Source organism: Ailuropoda melanoleuca, chromosome 18, assembly GCF_002007445.2.
Source record: "Ailuropoda melanoleuca isolate Jingjing chromosome 18, ASM200744v2, whole genome shotgun sequence".
Classification (NCBI taxonomy): Eukaryota; Metazoa; Chordata; class Mammalia; order Carnivora; family Ursidae; genus Ailuropoda; species Ailuropoda melanoleuca.
This window is the reverse complement of record NC_048235.1, coordinates 25,613,076-25,626,875: the sequence shown is the minus strand read 5'-3', so window position 1 is coordinate 25,626,875 and position 13,800 is coordinate 25,613,076. Positions and strand designations below refer to the sequence as shown.

Here is a 13,800-nt window from a genome sequence, read left to right as displayed (position 1 = left end):
GGGATCGAGCCCCACATCAGGCTCCTCTGCTATGAGCCTGCTTCTTCCTCTCCCACTCCCCCTGCTTGTGTTCCCTCTCTCACTGGCTGTCTCTATCTCTGTCAAATAAATAAATAAAATCTTTAAAAAAAAAAAATAAATAAATAAATATCATAAATAAATGCTTAAGACCCTGAAGTACAATACTAGTAAAGCAAAGCTGTTTTTTAAAATGAGCTCCATACATATACACAGTGTTTGCTGGTTACCAATAATAACTTTTTATTTTATTTTTTTTTTTTTAAAGATTTTGTTTATTTATTCGACAGAGATAGAGACAGCCAGCGAGAGAGGGAACACAAGCAGGGGGAGTGGGAGAGGAAGAAGCAGGCTCATAGCAGAGGAGCCTGACGTGGGGCTCGATCCCATAACGCCGGGATCACGCCCTGAGCCGAAGGCAGACGCTTAACCGCTGTGCCACCCAGGCGCCCCCAATAATAACTTTTTAATTCGTATTTTCATGGTAATTGCAAGCAGTAATATTGTGTATTACATCTTCATTAAGAAGTGTATGCTTTGTTTCCACCTGTAACGAGTATTATAGACATACTGTAAAACATTCAAAAATATAAGAAAATGTGCAAGTTTCTGTCATCTGAGTTTCTAAAAGATGTTCCCCCTGTGAACATGAACTGATTTAACTTTAAATATGAAACATACAGTACCAAAAAATAAATGATATGTGGTACAAGTCTGCAATTCCTAAACTGTATAAAAGCCCAGAATTGTTACGAACATAATAGATCCACTCATAAGTTGGTTACAGCCTTTTCTATGTGGTCCTGACAGTCCACATTTTCCCAGCCATGATATTGGACACTGAAGTAATTAATTTCAAGGGATAATATTTTGCCTAGACTTGGCTAAAATGGAAGAAAACAAAAGTTCACAAATTAAATGACAGTGAAAGGATGATGTAGACCAAAATTTTTGGATGTAAACAGGGATGAAATGCAAGGATGCATAGTCTCACAGTCATTTTTTAGAAAAATTAAAGGAAATGTGAAATACTTAACTCAATGCCATAGTAAAATATTTTATTTTATAGGATTAAAGACAAAAGCAGACATGGAGGGGTGCCTGGGTGGTTCAGTTGTTTAAGCATCTGACTCTTGATTTCAGCTCAGGTCATGATGTCAGGGTTCTGGGATCAAGTCCCCAAGCTAGCAGGGAATCTGCTTCAGGATTCTCTCTCTCCTTCTGTTCCACCACCACCCCCAAAAAATCTTTAAAAAAAAAACAAACCGCACACACAAATGGATACCAAAAAATCACTAGGAATGAGAAATAAGGCATTACTGTCAATATGGATGTGCTTACGTATCACAGTAACATAGGGTACAGCTTTATTCTGTTGCACTTGAAAAGATGAAATTTACTATAGCAAAATAGTTTTTGAAGAAATTAGGCCAATGTAAATAAACTACCAGACTTAGAAAAAATTGGAAAAGTAACCAGGTCTGGATAGTTTTCTAGGCAAATTCTACCAAACCTTTAAGGAACATACGTAATTTCTGTGTTCTAGAGCTTAGGAAAAGATGAAGAGCTTCAAAATTCATTCTGTAAGGTTAGTATAACCTCAGTACCAAACCAGACGTGGCAAGCACCAAAAAATAAAACTCAGTAATTAGTAAAATAAAATAATGTTAACTGAATAAAGAAACTTTTATGCTGGCTATACTTAATCAGCAAAACATCAGAAACCTCATCAAGGGGCGCCTGGGTGGCACAGCGGTTGGGCGTCTGCCTTCGGCTCAGGGTGTGATCCCGGCGTTATGGGATCGAGCCCCACGTCAGGCTCCTCTGCTATGAGCCTGCTTCTCCCTCTCCCACTCCCCCTGCTTGTGTTCCCTCTCTCGCTGGCTATCTCTATCTCTGTCAAATAAAAAAAAAATCTTAAAAAAAAAAAAAAAAAAAGAAACCTCATCAAAATCTTGAAAAAAATGCCCTCTAAAATTTGTATTACTGTTCTCTCTGATCCAGAATCTCTACCCAGAGGATGGGTCTGGGAATAGATATTTTACCCAAAACAAACAGAAAAATTGTATTTTTCAATTTTGTTTAGGGACACCTAGTCAGTGCACTGAGCATTAAAAAGAATTAAAGGTATAAACATTGAGAAGAAATTAACAAATATTTTTGCTAACAACATGATTATGTACTCAGAACTCTTAAGAAAGCTGAAAAACTGTCGGAGCGAGCAACAGGAATTGGTAGTGTCCTTGCTGTAAGAGAAACAAAAAAATTGTAAATGTTACCAGAAAATGTAATGGTGAGTCACAAGAAAGGAGATCCCATTCACTAGAGAAGGGAGAAAAACACTATACGAAATACTTAGGATTATAAGGAAAAAAGAAATATTTTAAAGTATCAATAGCTCCCTGTAATAATGTGATTTTTGTTCCCTTTTCTGTGGTATTTTACAGATTTTCCACAGTGAATATTATTAAACTTTATTTTGAAAAGGAGAGCTATGAAGATTTACATTTTGTAACCATTATTTATTCTCCCATTAACTTTCAGCATTTAATAATTATTGACTTTTTTAAATCACAGATATTCTGCCTCCACGGTGGCCTGTCTCCATCCATAGATACACTGGATCATATAAGAGCTTTGGATCGTTTACAAGAAGTTCCACATGAGGTAAACTTAATTTTAATTTTAAAAAGAAAGAAATAGAACCACATTGTTGCAAAGCCAAATTAGTTAAACTTGACCATTAATAATTTATAACATGTACTTAATTTTCTTGGCCAGGGCCCAATGTGTGATCTGTTGTGGTCAGATCCGGATGATCGTGGTGGGTGGGGTATCTCACCACGTGGTGCTGGCTACACATTTGGACAGGACATTTCTGAAACGTTTAACCATGCCAATGGTCTCACACTGGTTTCTCGAGCTCATCAACTTGTAATGGAGGTATGTCTTTTTCCTACAAGATGATGATCCTTATTTCACATAAATATATATCTCTGTAATAAGGCTTTATGAAACCTTCCTTCTTATTACCTAAATGAAAGGAGAAAAAATTTAGCTGGTTTTAGCAAATAGGGGAAAATACTAGTTGGCCAAAGCAAAATTATAACCCACTTTGGAAATTAATTTAGACATAGAGAAAAGTCTCAAAAATATTATCAAAAAATTCCCTTATATCCTACACTGATTTCTCAAATATATTTTCATATTTTAGCATTCTTTCTCTATATTCCAGCTTCCCTTCATCCACACACGTTTCTTTTAAGCTATTTGAATGTCAGTTGCAGACATGGTGCTCCTTTACCTCCAAATTTCATGTATGTTTTGCAGAAATAAAGACGTTCTCTTATGTTACTACAGTGTAATTATCACAGTCCAGAAATTTGCATTGATACAGTACTATGATCTAATCTAAACACGTCATTTGAATTTTCTAGTAGCTCACTAATGTTCTTGATAGGAAAATTCAGCCGTGTATGTGCATGTATAATCTAATCCAGGATCGTGCTGTGTTCAGTCTCCTTTGGTATGGAAATAATTCCTCAGATTTAGTTTTGCATGATCTTTACATTTTTAAAGACTACAGGCAGTTTTATTTTGTAGAACTATCCTTCGCTTGTGGTTTGGCTGATGTTTTCTTATGATTCAGGGTATGCATTTTTGGCAGGGTTCCCACACCACGATGTGACATTCTTCTCAGCGCGTCATATTAGGGTCATGGAATCTGTTTACCCCACTGTTCGTGGCATCAGCTTAGTTAAACTGGCTGCCAGATTTCTCTACCATGATGTTACTATTATAAATACTAAAGGAATGTAAATAGAATTTTATTCTTTTAAATCGCGGAGTAGCTTCAAGGTGTTAGAGAAAACTTAAAGGCAGTTGAGGCAGGAGGGGTGAGAACATGTAATAAGGAATATAAATTCATATGGTAAAGATGAACTTAATTATATCATAAGAAATGTGAATGGATGAAAATTTTTACTTCCCTAAAATACTGAGACTCTGAATTAGATCATCAAAATACATCTGCTACTTGGGATGAATCTAAAACATAATGAAAAAAATAAAAATTAAAACATAATGACACTAGAGACTAGAAGTAGAGGGAAAATGGTATATTGGTATATCAGTTAGATAATGATTCAAAGTACAGCTAATAAGCATCAGAATAGCCTCTGAGATAAAAATTAGGTCATTACTGATGAAAACTAGCCCAGTTCTCTAGGGAAGAAATAATTCTGAATTTGTGTTTACCTAGGAATAGATTCAAAATATATAAAGCAAAAACTGGTATAAGGAAAAATTAATCTTCCATCATTGTGGGAGAAACTTTAATACATATCCGAGCCAAGAGCCGAAGCATAGATGTAAGCAGAACCACGCCATTCGTGAGCTTCGTGGCCCATTACGCTGGGCCCAGCACTGGACTATCCGTGCAGGGGCACCGTGTGAAGGATGGATATCCTATAAGGGAGCAGAGAAGACTACATTTCCACCGAGAATATTTGTAATTTTGAATTTAGTTTTCTAAACTGACCCATGTCAAGATGATAATTTTACAGTGAAATGTTTTGTGTTTTTTTAATGCTGCAGGGGTACAATTGGTGTCATGATCGGAATGTGGTTACCATTTTCAGTGCACCCAATTACTGCTACCGTTGTGGGAACCAGGCTGCTATCATGGAATTAGATGACACTTTAAAATACTCCTTGTAAGTAACTGAAAATTTTTTAAATTGTATAATTGCTTTTAGAAAGAAAATTTTAGGGGCGCCTGGGTGGCACAGCGGTTAAGCGTCTGCCTTCGGCTCAGGGCGTGATCCCGGCGTTATGGGATCGAGCCCCACATCAGGCTCCTCTGCTATGAGCCTGCTTCTTCCTCTCCCACTCCCCCTGCTTGTGTTCCCTCTCTCGCTGGCTGTCTCTGTCAAATAAATAAAATCTTTAAAAAAAAAAAAAAAAAAGAAAATTTTAAATGTAGCTTATTAAAATTAGAGGATTTCTGCTGCTGGGATAGTGGAATGAGGAACATGGCAGACCCTCTCCCCAGCAGAAACAGTCATTTAACTGGAAGGTTTTTGGTGTGTTTTGTTTTGTTTTGTTTTGTTTAAGATCTTATTTATTCACTTGAGAGAGAGCACAAGCAGGGGAGAGGAAGAGAGAGAAGCAGCACCCACAGGCACACCCACCACCCCCCCACACACACACACACACACACCCCGCTGAGCTGGGAGTCCAGCGACGGGCAGGACCTGGAGACCATGACCTGAGCCGAAGGCAGATGCTTAATGATCTGAACTACCCGGGTGCCTCTGAAGGGTTATTTTAAACAATCATTGTGGGTTTTTGAATATTGTCCAAAATTATACAGCCCATAGAGAAAGACATTCTAGAATATGTACTAAATCTCAGTAATAACAGTCTGTGGACTTTGAGCCATATCCTGTTCCCTCCCCCATCTTTCCAGATCCCTGACCAGAAACTACTCCACAGTCATTCTCCTCTGGGCCCTGCTCAGATTTTTTCCTGGTTTTAATCTTTAGCCTCTGTTAACTAAACAACAGAGTTATTTAGAGGTTCCCTCTGGGTGGGCACAAGCCACTTATTGGTGAGAGGTTGTGTTCAAGCCTCCTTGGTCATTGAAATTTTAGGGCTCACCCTAATCCAGTAAGATCACTGGGAATGTATGTGGCTAAGAAGTTGCTCTCAGAGTTGAAGGAATTTACATTTTGGCTCACAGTTGAACCAAGCACACTAGTACCTTGGATTTTCCTTGTTTGATTAATCCTGAGAGGGCTCAACCTTAAGGATGCCCATAGTGTCATTTTCCAGACTGTCAGAGATGTATGTGATTGGGATTTTAAGCCTGGCTTCGTAGGAGTTGCTCCTGGGTCAGAGTAACTTGATTAGCCAGTATTTAATTAGAGATTGTGTTCAAACCCCTAGTATCATTGAGGGTTATGTAGCCTTTTGTTGATTAATCTACGTGTTAGTTTCCTAGGGCTGCTGTAACAAATTCCCACAAAGTGGTTGCCCTAACAGAATTATTCTCACATTTGTGGAGGCTAGAAGTTTCAAATGAAGGTGTTGGCAGGGTGATGTTTCCTTTCTTGCCTCTCCCTAGCTTCTGGTGGCTCCTACAAACCTTGATTTGTAGATGCATCACCCCAGTCCCTGTCTTCGTGTGGCGCTCTCCCGTGTGTCTGTTTCTTCTTTAATAAAGGTACCATCAGATTGGTGGGGCGCCTGTGTGGCTCAGTTGGTTGAGCATTTTACTCTGGATTTTGGCTCAGGTCATGATCCTGGGGTCGTGAGATGGAGCCCCATGTTCGGTTCAATGCTGAGCATGGAGCCTGCTTGAGATTCTCTCTTCTCTTCTCCCTGTGCCCCTCCCTGCTCATCCTCTAAGAGGAAAAAAAAAAAAAAAGAAAGAAAGAAAACAATACCACCAGATTGAATTTAGGGCTCAACCTAATCCAGTATGACCTCAGCTTAACATCTGCAAAGACCTTATTTCCAGATAGTGCCACATTCTGAGGTTCTGAATGGACATGAATTTGGGGGGTAAAACTATTTGACATAGTGTGTGTGTGTGGCTTGGGAATGTTTTCAAGAATGCCCCAAATGCTACTCTAATTGTTCCTAGGGTGGGTATAGCTAATAGACATGCACAGTCGTCTTGTATCCCAGTGTTGACTGTGATCCCAGCAAGACTTTTCTTGGCTCTTCTTTTGTCTGTTAAAATTCTTAAAAATTCAGCTGTACTACAAATAACATCCTTATTGTTTTTGCATCCATTTGCAACTGGTTTTTTAAATCAGTTAAGAAGATATAGTTACACTGTCATTTACGATACTGTCGTGCATATGTGTTTCTTAATAACTTGAATCCAGAGGAAGAATATGAAGAAAATAAAAATGAGAAGGTTAATATAATAGAATCTATACACACTTGATCTCCTTTCTCAGCTTCTTTAAGGGCATGAGATTGTATGAAGGAGTAATTATAACAATGCATTTTGGGGATTTTAACATAACATCAGTAGCAAAAGAGGAAATGGAAAGGAGTTACTGTTACAGGAGTAAATTTCTCTTAATTGACTAGAATGTATAAATCTGCAGAATCCCATATGTTAAGTTGTATATTTAAGTTCTCAAGCAACCAATAAGATAACTTAGGGAAAATAAAGTTATTAAAGGAATTTAAATGTCACATGAGGAAGTATGCTTTTAATAAAAAAGCAGTTAAAGTGGGAACCAAGAAACAAGACAAAGAAAATGGCAGGTATATATCCAGTCATAGCAATATTAAATGTGAGTGGTTTAAGTGATGCAGTCAAAGGCAAAAGTTATCAGATTGTTTTTTTGTTTTTTAAGATTCAGCTTTATGATGTCTACTTTTGAAAACAATTTAAATTAAAAACAAATGGGTTCAAAGTAAATTACGTGAAACAGATAACCATGCTAACAGCAACCAGATGGCTGTTGAACTGGTTATACTAATAATCAGATAAGAGATTTCAAAGTAAAAATTGTTTCTAGACAAAGACATTTCACAATGATGGAGTCAGAGCATTAAGAGAATATATACCAGTTATAAACATAACACTCTTATCTATGAAGCAAAAATGAACAGAATTGAAGGGAAAAATAGACAATTCAACAGTAGTTGGAGACTTTATTATGCCACTTTCAATAATAGAACTAGGCAGAAGATCACCAAGGTCATAGAAGACTTGAGAAGTACTATAACTTAACGTTTATGGAACACTCTACCCTACAGTAGCAGAATACAGTTTGGTCAAATGCACATGGAACATTCTCTAAAATGACTATATGCTGGGCTATAAAACAAGCCTCAGTAAATTTCAGAATATTGAGGAGTGTCTGGGTGGCTCAGTCAGTTAAGTGTCCAGATAATGATCTCAGGGTCATGAGATCAAGCCCCAGGTCAGGCTCCACACTGGAATGGAGCCTGCTTAAGATTCCCTCTCTCCCTCTGCCCCCCTTAAAAAAGAGAATATTGAAGTCATACAAAAGTATGTTTTCCAAACACAATGGAATGAAATTAGAAATCAGAAATAGAAGGAAAACTGGAAAATGTAAAAATATGTGGAAATTAACACTCTTAAATGACCTGAGTCAAAGAATAAATCATAAGGGAAATTAGAAAATACTTTGAATAAATGAATAAAAATGAAATACAATGTGCCAAAACTTACGGGGTACAATGAAAGCATTGTTTGCAGGGAAATATATAACTAAGTGCCTATATTAAAAATCAGATTTTTAGAAAGATCTCGTCAGTAACCTAACTTTACACTTCAAGGACCCTAGAAAGAGCAACCTAAAACCAGTGCAAACATACGAAAGGAGATAAAGAGTGGGAATAAATGAAATAGTAGAAAAACAGAAAAAATACAAAACCAGAAGTTGGTTCTTTTCAACAAAATTGAAAAAGCCTTAACCAGACTGACCAAACAAAAATGAGTGAAGATTCACATTACCAAAATCGCTACAGACCTTATTGAAATAAAAAGAATTACAAGGGAATACAGTGAATAACTGTATGGCAACAAACTAGGTAACTTGGATAAATTGGACAAATTCCTAGAAAGACAAATGGCCAAAATTGAGTAAGATAATCTGAACAAACCTGGAACAAGTGGAAAAAGTTGAATTAATATTAATAGTTTAATATTGATAAATATTAAATATTTTAATAAATAAATATTTTAAGACTTCCTACAAAGAAAAGCTCCCAAGACCGGCTGGCTTCACTGATGAAAAGACTAAAAGTTTAAAAGGGAATTAACACCAGTTTTTCACAGAGACTAAGAATAGAATAGGGGGGGTCATTTCCCAATGTATTCTTTGAGGCCCGTTTTACCCTAATACCAAAATCAAAGACAATTTAAGAAAACTACAGACCAATACTCTTTATGCTGATAGTTGTAAAAATCTGTAACAAAATATTAGCAAACTGAATCCAGTAATATACAAACAGGATTATACACAATGACCAAGTGTGATTTATCCCGAGGCGGCAAAGTTGGTTCAAACTATGAAAAACCAGGGGCGCCTGGGTGGCACAGTCGTTGGGCGTCTGCCTTCGGCTCAGGGCGTGATCCCGGGGTCCTGGGATCGAGCCCCACGTCAGGCTCCTCTGCTGTGGGCCTGCTTCTTCCTCTCCCACTCCCCCTGCTTGTGTTGCCCTTCTCACTGGCTGTCTCTATCTCTGTCAAATAAATAAATAAAATCTTAAAAAAAAAAAAAAAAAAACTATGAAAAACCAAAGCAATAAACCATTGGACAAAAAAAACCCCATAGGATCATCTCAGTTAAGCCAGGAAAAACATTTGTTTTAATAATAAAAATACTCACCAAACTAGTCAGGGGAACTTCCTCATCCTGATAAAGGTCATCTACAGAAACCCCACAGCTAACACCTTTTTTTTTTAAGATTTTATTTCTTTAAGAGAGAGCACAAACAGGAGGGGCAGAGGGAGAGAAACAAGAAGACTCTGAGCCAAGTGGGGAGTGGGACACAGGCTCGATCCCAGGACCCTGAGATCGTGACCTGAGCCAAAGGCAGACGCTTTACCGACTGAGCCACCCAGGTGCCCCTCACATCATTCTTAATCACGAAAGACTAAATGCTTTCCCCTTCTAATCTAGAACAAAACAAACATGTCCACGCTCACAACTTTCATTCAGCTGACAATTATATCGCAAATCTTTTATGCCGGGCACTGACCCAGACATTTGGTCTGCTTCAGTTTTCACCATAGCTGTTTGATAGTTTTATGGAAGAACACACCTGCAGTGACTCGCCCAGGGTTATTCCAGTCGTAAACATAGTAAAAGCGGGAAATCAGTACTGGTCTTTCTCCTACAGCGTCTTATTCTTTGTTGATCTGCTTGCAAATTCAAATCCTTTAACTACTCGCTTTTTTTTCCGCCATTTATAGCCTTCAGTTTGACCCAGCACCTCGTCGTGGAGAGCCTCATGTTACCCGGCGCACCCCAGACTACTTCCTGTAAATTCCTCCTGGGAAAAAACCTGCCTTTGTATGTGGAAGTATACCTGGCTTTTTAAAAATATATATATTTAAAAACAAAACAAAAAAAGCAGCAGTAATGTATGTGTTTCTGTAACAAATTGGGATCTGTCTTGGCATTAAACCATATCATGGACCAAAATGTGCCATACTAATGAGCATTTAGCACAATTGGAGACTGAAATTTAGTACAACACTATGTTCTAGATCCGTCAGTCTTAACAGTTTGCCTGCTGTATTTGTAGTAACCATTATCCTCTGGACTGTTCAAGCAAAAAAGGTAACTAACTCCTTCATCTCCTTTTGCACTTACTTGGAAATTTTAGTTAATAGTGTAACTGGCATGGATTGATAGAGTTGGAGTTTTATTTTTAAGAAAAAGTCACAAGCTAACTTCCACTTAATCCATTACCCTTTATTTTATTGAAATGTATAGTTAAATTAACTGAAGAAAAGATTCTTGGGAGTAAGTTGTCATAACATTTAAAAAGGTTTCCCTTCATTTAAACTAAATTACTGTTTTATGTTGATCTGCATATTTCTGTATATTTGTCATGACAGTGCTTGCATCCTATTTGGTGTACTAAGCAAATAAACTTTCCATTTTAAACAAATTGATTTACTGTGGTATGCTCTAAATGAAGTTCTGCTATTTTGACACTTGATATAAAACCTCTTAAAATAAAAAATAAAGCCTCTTGACCTGTGATAAAGAGTTGTGTTGAGATGATAATTTAAGTGTAATGTTCTTTGTGTAAGGCTTATATTCAGAAGAAAATCTTAAATAGTAGGCTGGTAACTTTTAGACCATAGAAACCATTTTTATCTCTAAACATTTTACTAGGTAGTTTGTATTAATATATTCAGTATGGAGTGTATGCTAAAATTGTAGAATATTCTAGAGCTAGGAAGAATCTTTTAAAAGCCAAAATATATTTTATCTTTATCCATTGCTCTAAAAATGAGAATCTCCAAAAGAGAGTTTAGTAGAAATAGTATAGTAATAGCACCATTACTAACATATGAATTCCAAGTGTTGGGGGGGCGGATACAGAGTCAGTGTTAAGGGTAAGTGTGGGAGGGTGGAAGACAAGAGAAAATTAAGTCTTTGTAGAAGAAAACAAGATGGTAGAATGAGTGTCTCAATGAGAGTGGACAGAGTTCTCTAGTTAAAAAACAGAGGGTCAAATTTGATTTTTTTTTTAAATCCAACTAGATCCTGATTACAAGGCACATACCAAAAGCAAAGTCAGATATGCTAAAAATAAAAAGATGGAATAGACTAGGAAGATTAGTACTAATCAAAGGAAACCTGGAATAGCTATATTAATATTAAAATAGACTCTGAGACAAATTTAAGAACAGAAGATGAATACAAACAGTTAACTCACAATTCTAAACTTACGTGTACGTACCAAAATAGCCTATGTTAAAAGCAAAAATCCGGAGAATCGGGTTGACAAGTTTTCATCACAACAGCAGAATTCAACTCCTTTCTTACTAAGTCAAAGGTGTAGAGTATTTAATAACAGATTTTAATAAGATTGATATAATAGAGGGGCACCTGGGTGGCTCAGTCAGTTAAGCATCCGACTTGATTTCGGCTCAGGTCATAATCTCAAAGTCATGAGATTGAGCCCTGTGTTGGGCTCCAAGCTCTCTCCCTCTCCCTCTGTCCCTCCCCATTCTCATGCACTCTCAAAAAAAAAAAAAAAAAAAAAATTAGATCTCTGTGCCCTATCAGAATAAATACACACATACTCTTGTCAAGTTTATATGGGAGATTTATAAAAATTGGAAAAAACTTTCAAAAAATTGATAGGACACCAAATTCTGACTACAATGCAGTTTAGAAAATAGCAAAAGTAAGATGACATGATACTCTAGAAAATTCGAAAGACTCCACCAAAAATTGCCAGAACTGATGAATGCAGTAAAGTTGCAGGATACAAAATCCATGTGCAGAAAGAGAAATCAAGGAATCAGTACCATTTACAATTGCATCAAAAACCATAAGATACCTAGGAATAAACCTAACCAAAGAGGTAAAAGATTTGTACTCTCAAAACTATAGAACACCTTTGGGAAATTGAAGAGGACACAAAGAAATGGAAAAATATTACATGTCCATGGATTGGAAGAAAATATTGTTAAAATGTCTATAGTGTCCAAAGCAATCTACACATTTAATGCAATCCCTATCAAAATACCACCAGCATTTTCACAGAGTTAGAACAAACAATTCTAAATTTTGTGTGGACCCTGAATAACCAAAGGAATGTTGAAAAAGAAAACCAAAGCTGGTGGCATCACAATTCCAGACTTTAAGTTATATTACAAAGTTGTAGTGATGCATGGTACTGGCACAAACACACATAGATCAGTGGAACAGAATAGAAAGCCCAGAAATGGACACAACTCTATGGTCAACTACTCTTTTGACAAAGCAGGAAAGAATATCCAATGGGAAAAAGTCTCTTCAGGAAATAGTGTTGGGAAAACTGGACAGCAACATGTAAAAGAATGAAACTGGACCACTTTCTTATACCATATACAAAAATAAATTCAAAATGGATTAAAGACCTAAATGTGAGACAGAAAACCATCAAAATCCTAGAGAACACAGGCAACAACCTCTTTGACATCAGCTGTAGCAACTTACTAGATACATCTCCAGAGGCAAGGAAAACAAAAGTAAAAATGAACTATTGGGACTTGATCAACATCAAAAGCTGCTGCACAGAGAAGGAAACAAAACTAAAAGGCAGCCTTTGGAAGGGAAGCAGATGCTTGCAAATGATATATCTGATAAAGGGTTAGTATCCAAAATTTACAAAGAACTTAACACCCCCCCCAAAATAATAAGAAATGGGCAGAAGACATAAACATTTTTCCAAAGAAGATATACACATGGTCAACAGAAACATGAAAGGATGCTCAAAATCAGAGAAATACAAATCAAAACTACACATCACCTCACACCAGTCAGAATGGCTAAAATTAACACAGGAAACAACAGATGTTGGCAAGGATGTGGAGAAAGGGAAGCTTTACATTGTTGGTGAGAATGCAAACTGGTGCAGCCATTCTGGAAAACAATCTGGAGTTTCCTCAAAAAGTTAAACCTATAACTACCCCATGATCCAGCAATTGCACTACTAGGTATTTACCCAAAGGATACAAAAATACAAAGGGATACATGCACCCTGATGTTTACAGCAGCATTATCAACATTAGCCAAATTATGGAAAGAGCCCAATGTCCATTGACTGATGAGTGGATAAAGAAGATGTGGTAGACAGGGCACCTGGGTGGCTAAGTTGGTTAAGCATCCAACTCATGATCTCAGCTCAAGTCTTGATCTCGGGCCCCGCATGGAGCCTACTTAACAACAAAAAGGTGGTATATACATCATGGAATATTACTCAGCCATAAAAGAGAATGAAATCTTGCCTTTTGCAATGACATGGATGGAGTATATGCTAAGCGAAATAAATCAGAGAAAGGAATACCGCATGATTTCACTCGTGTAATTTAAGAGACAAAACAGATGAACATGGAGGGAAAAGATGCAAACCATAAAACTACTCTTAACTATAGAAAACAAACAGGGTTACTGGGGAGATGAGCAGTGGGGATGGGGTAAATGCGTGATGGGTATTAAGGAGGGCACTCATGGTGATGAGCCCTGGGTGCTATATGTAGGTGATGAATCTCTA

At 37.2% G+C, this 13,800-nt stretch overlaps 1 protein-coding gene across 1 annotated transcript in view; it reads left to right on the top strand.

Annotated features, from left to right (window-relative positions):
• Nucleotides 1–10,794, top strand: part of PPP2CB (protein phosphatase 2 catalytic subunit beta) — a 35,785-nt gene extending 24,991 nt beyond the window's left edge. Inside the window, exons 4-7 of the mRNA XM_019801339.2 lie at nucleotides 2,596–2,685; nucleotides 2,800–2,961; nucleotides 4,615–4,733; nucleotides 9,992–10,794. Coding sequence (XP_019656898.2) covers nucleotides 2,596–2,685; nucleotides 2,800–2,961; nucleotides 4,615–4,733; nucleotides 9,992–10,064 — 444 coding nt within the window. The 3' untranslated portion in view covers nucleotides 10,065–10,794. The remainder of the gene's footprint in view (nucleotides 1–2,595; nucleotides 2,686–2,799; nucleotides 2,962–4,614; nucleotides 4,734–9,991) is intronic.
• The last annotated feature ends 3,006 nt before the right edge of the window (nucleotides 10,795–13,800 follow it).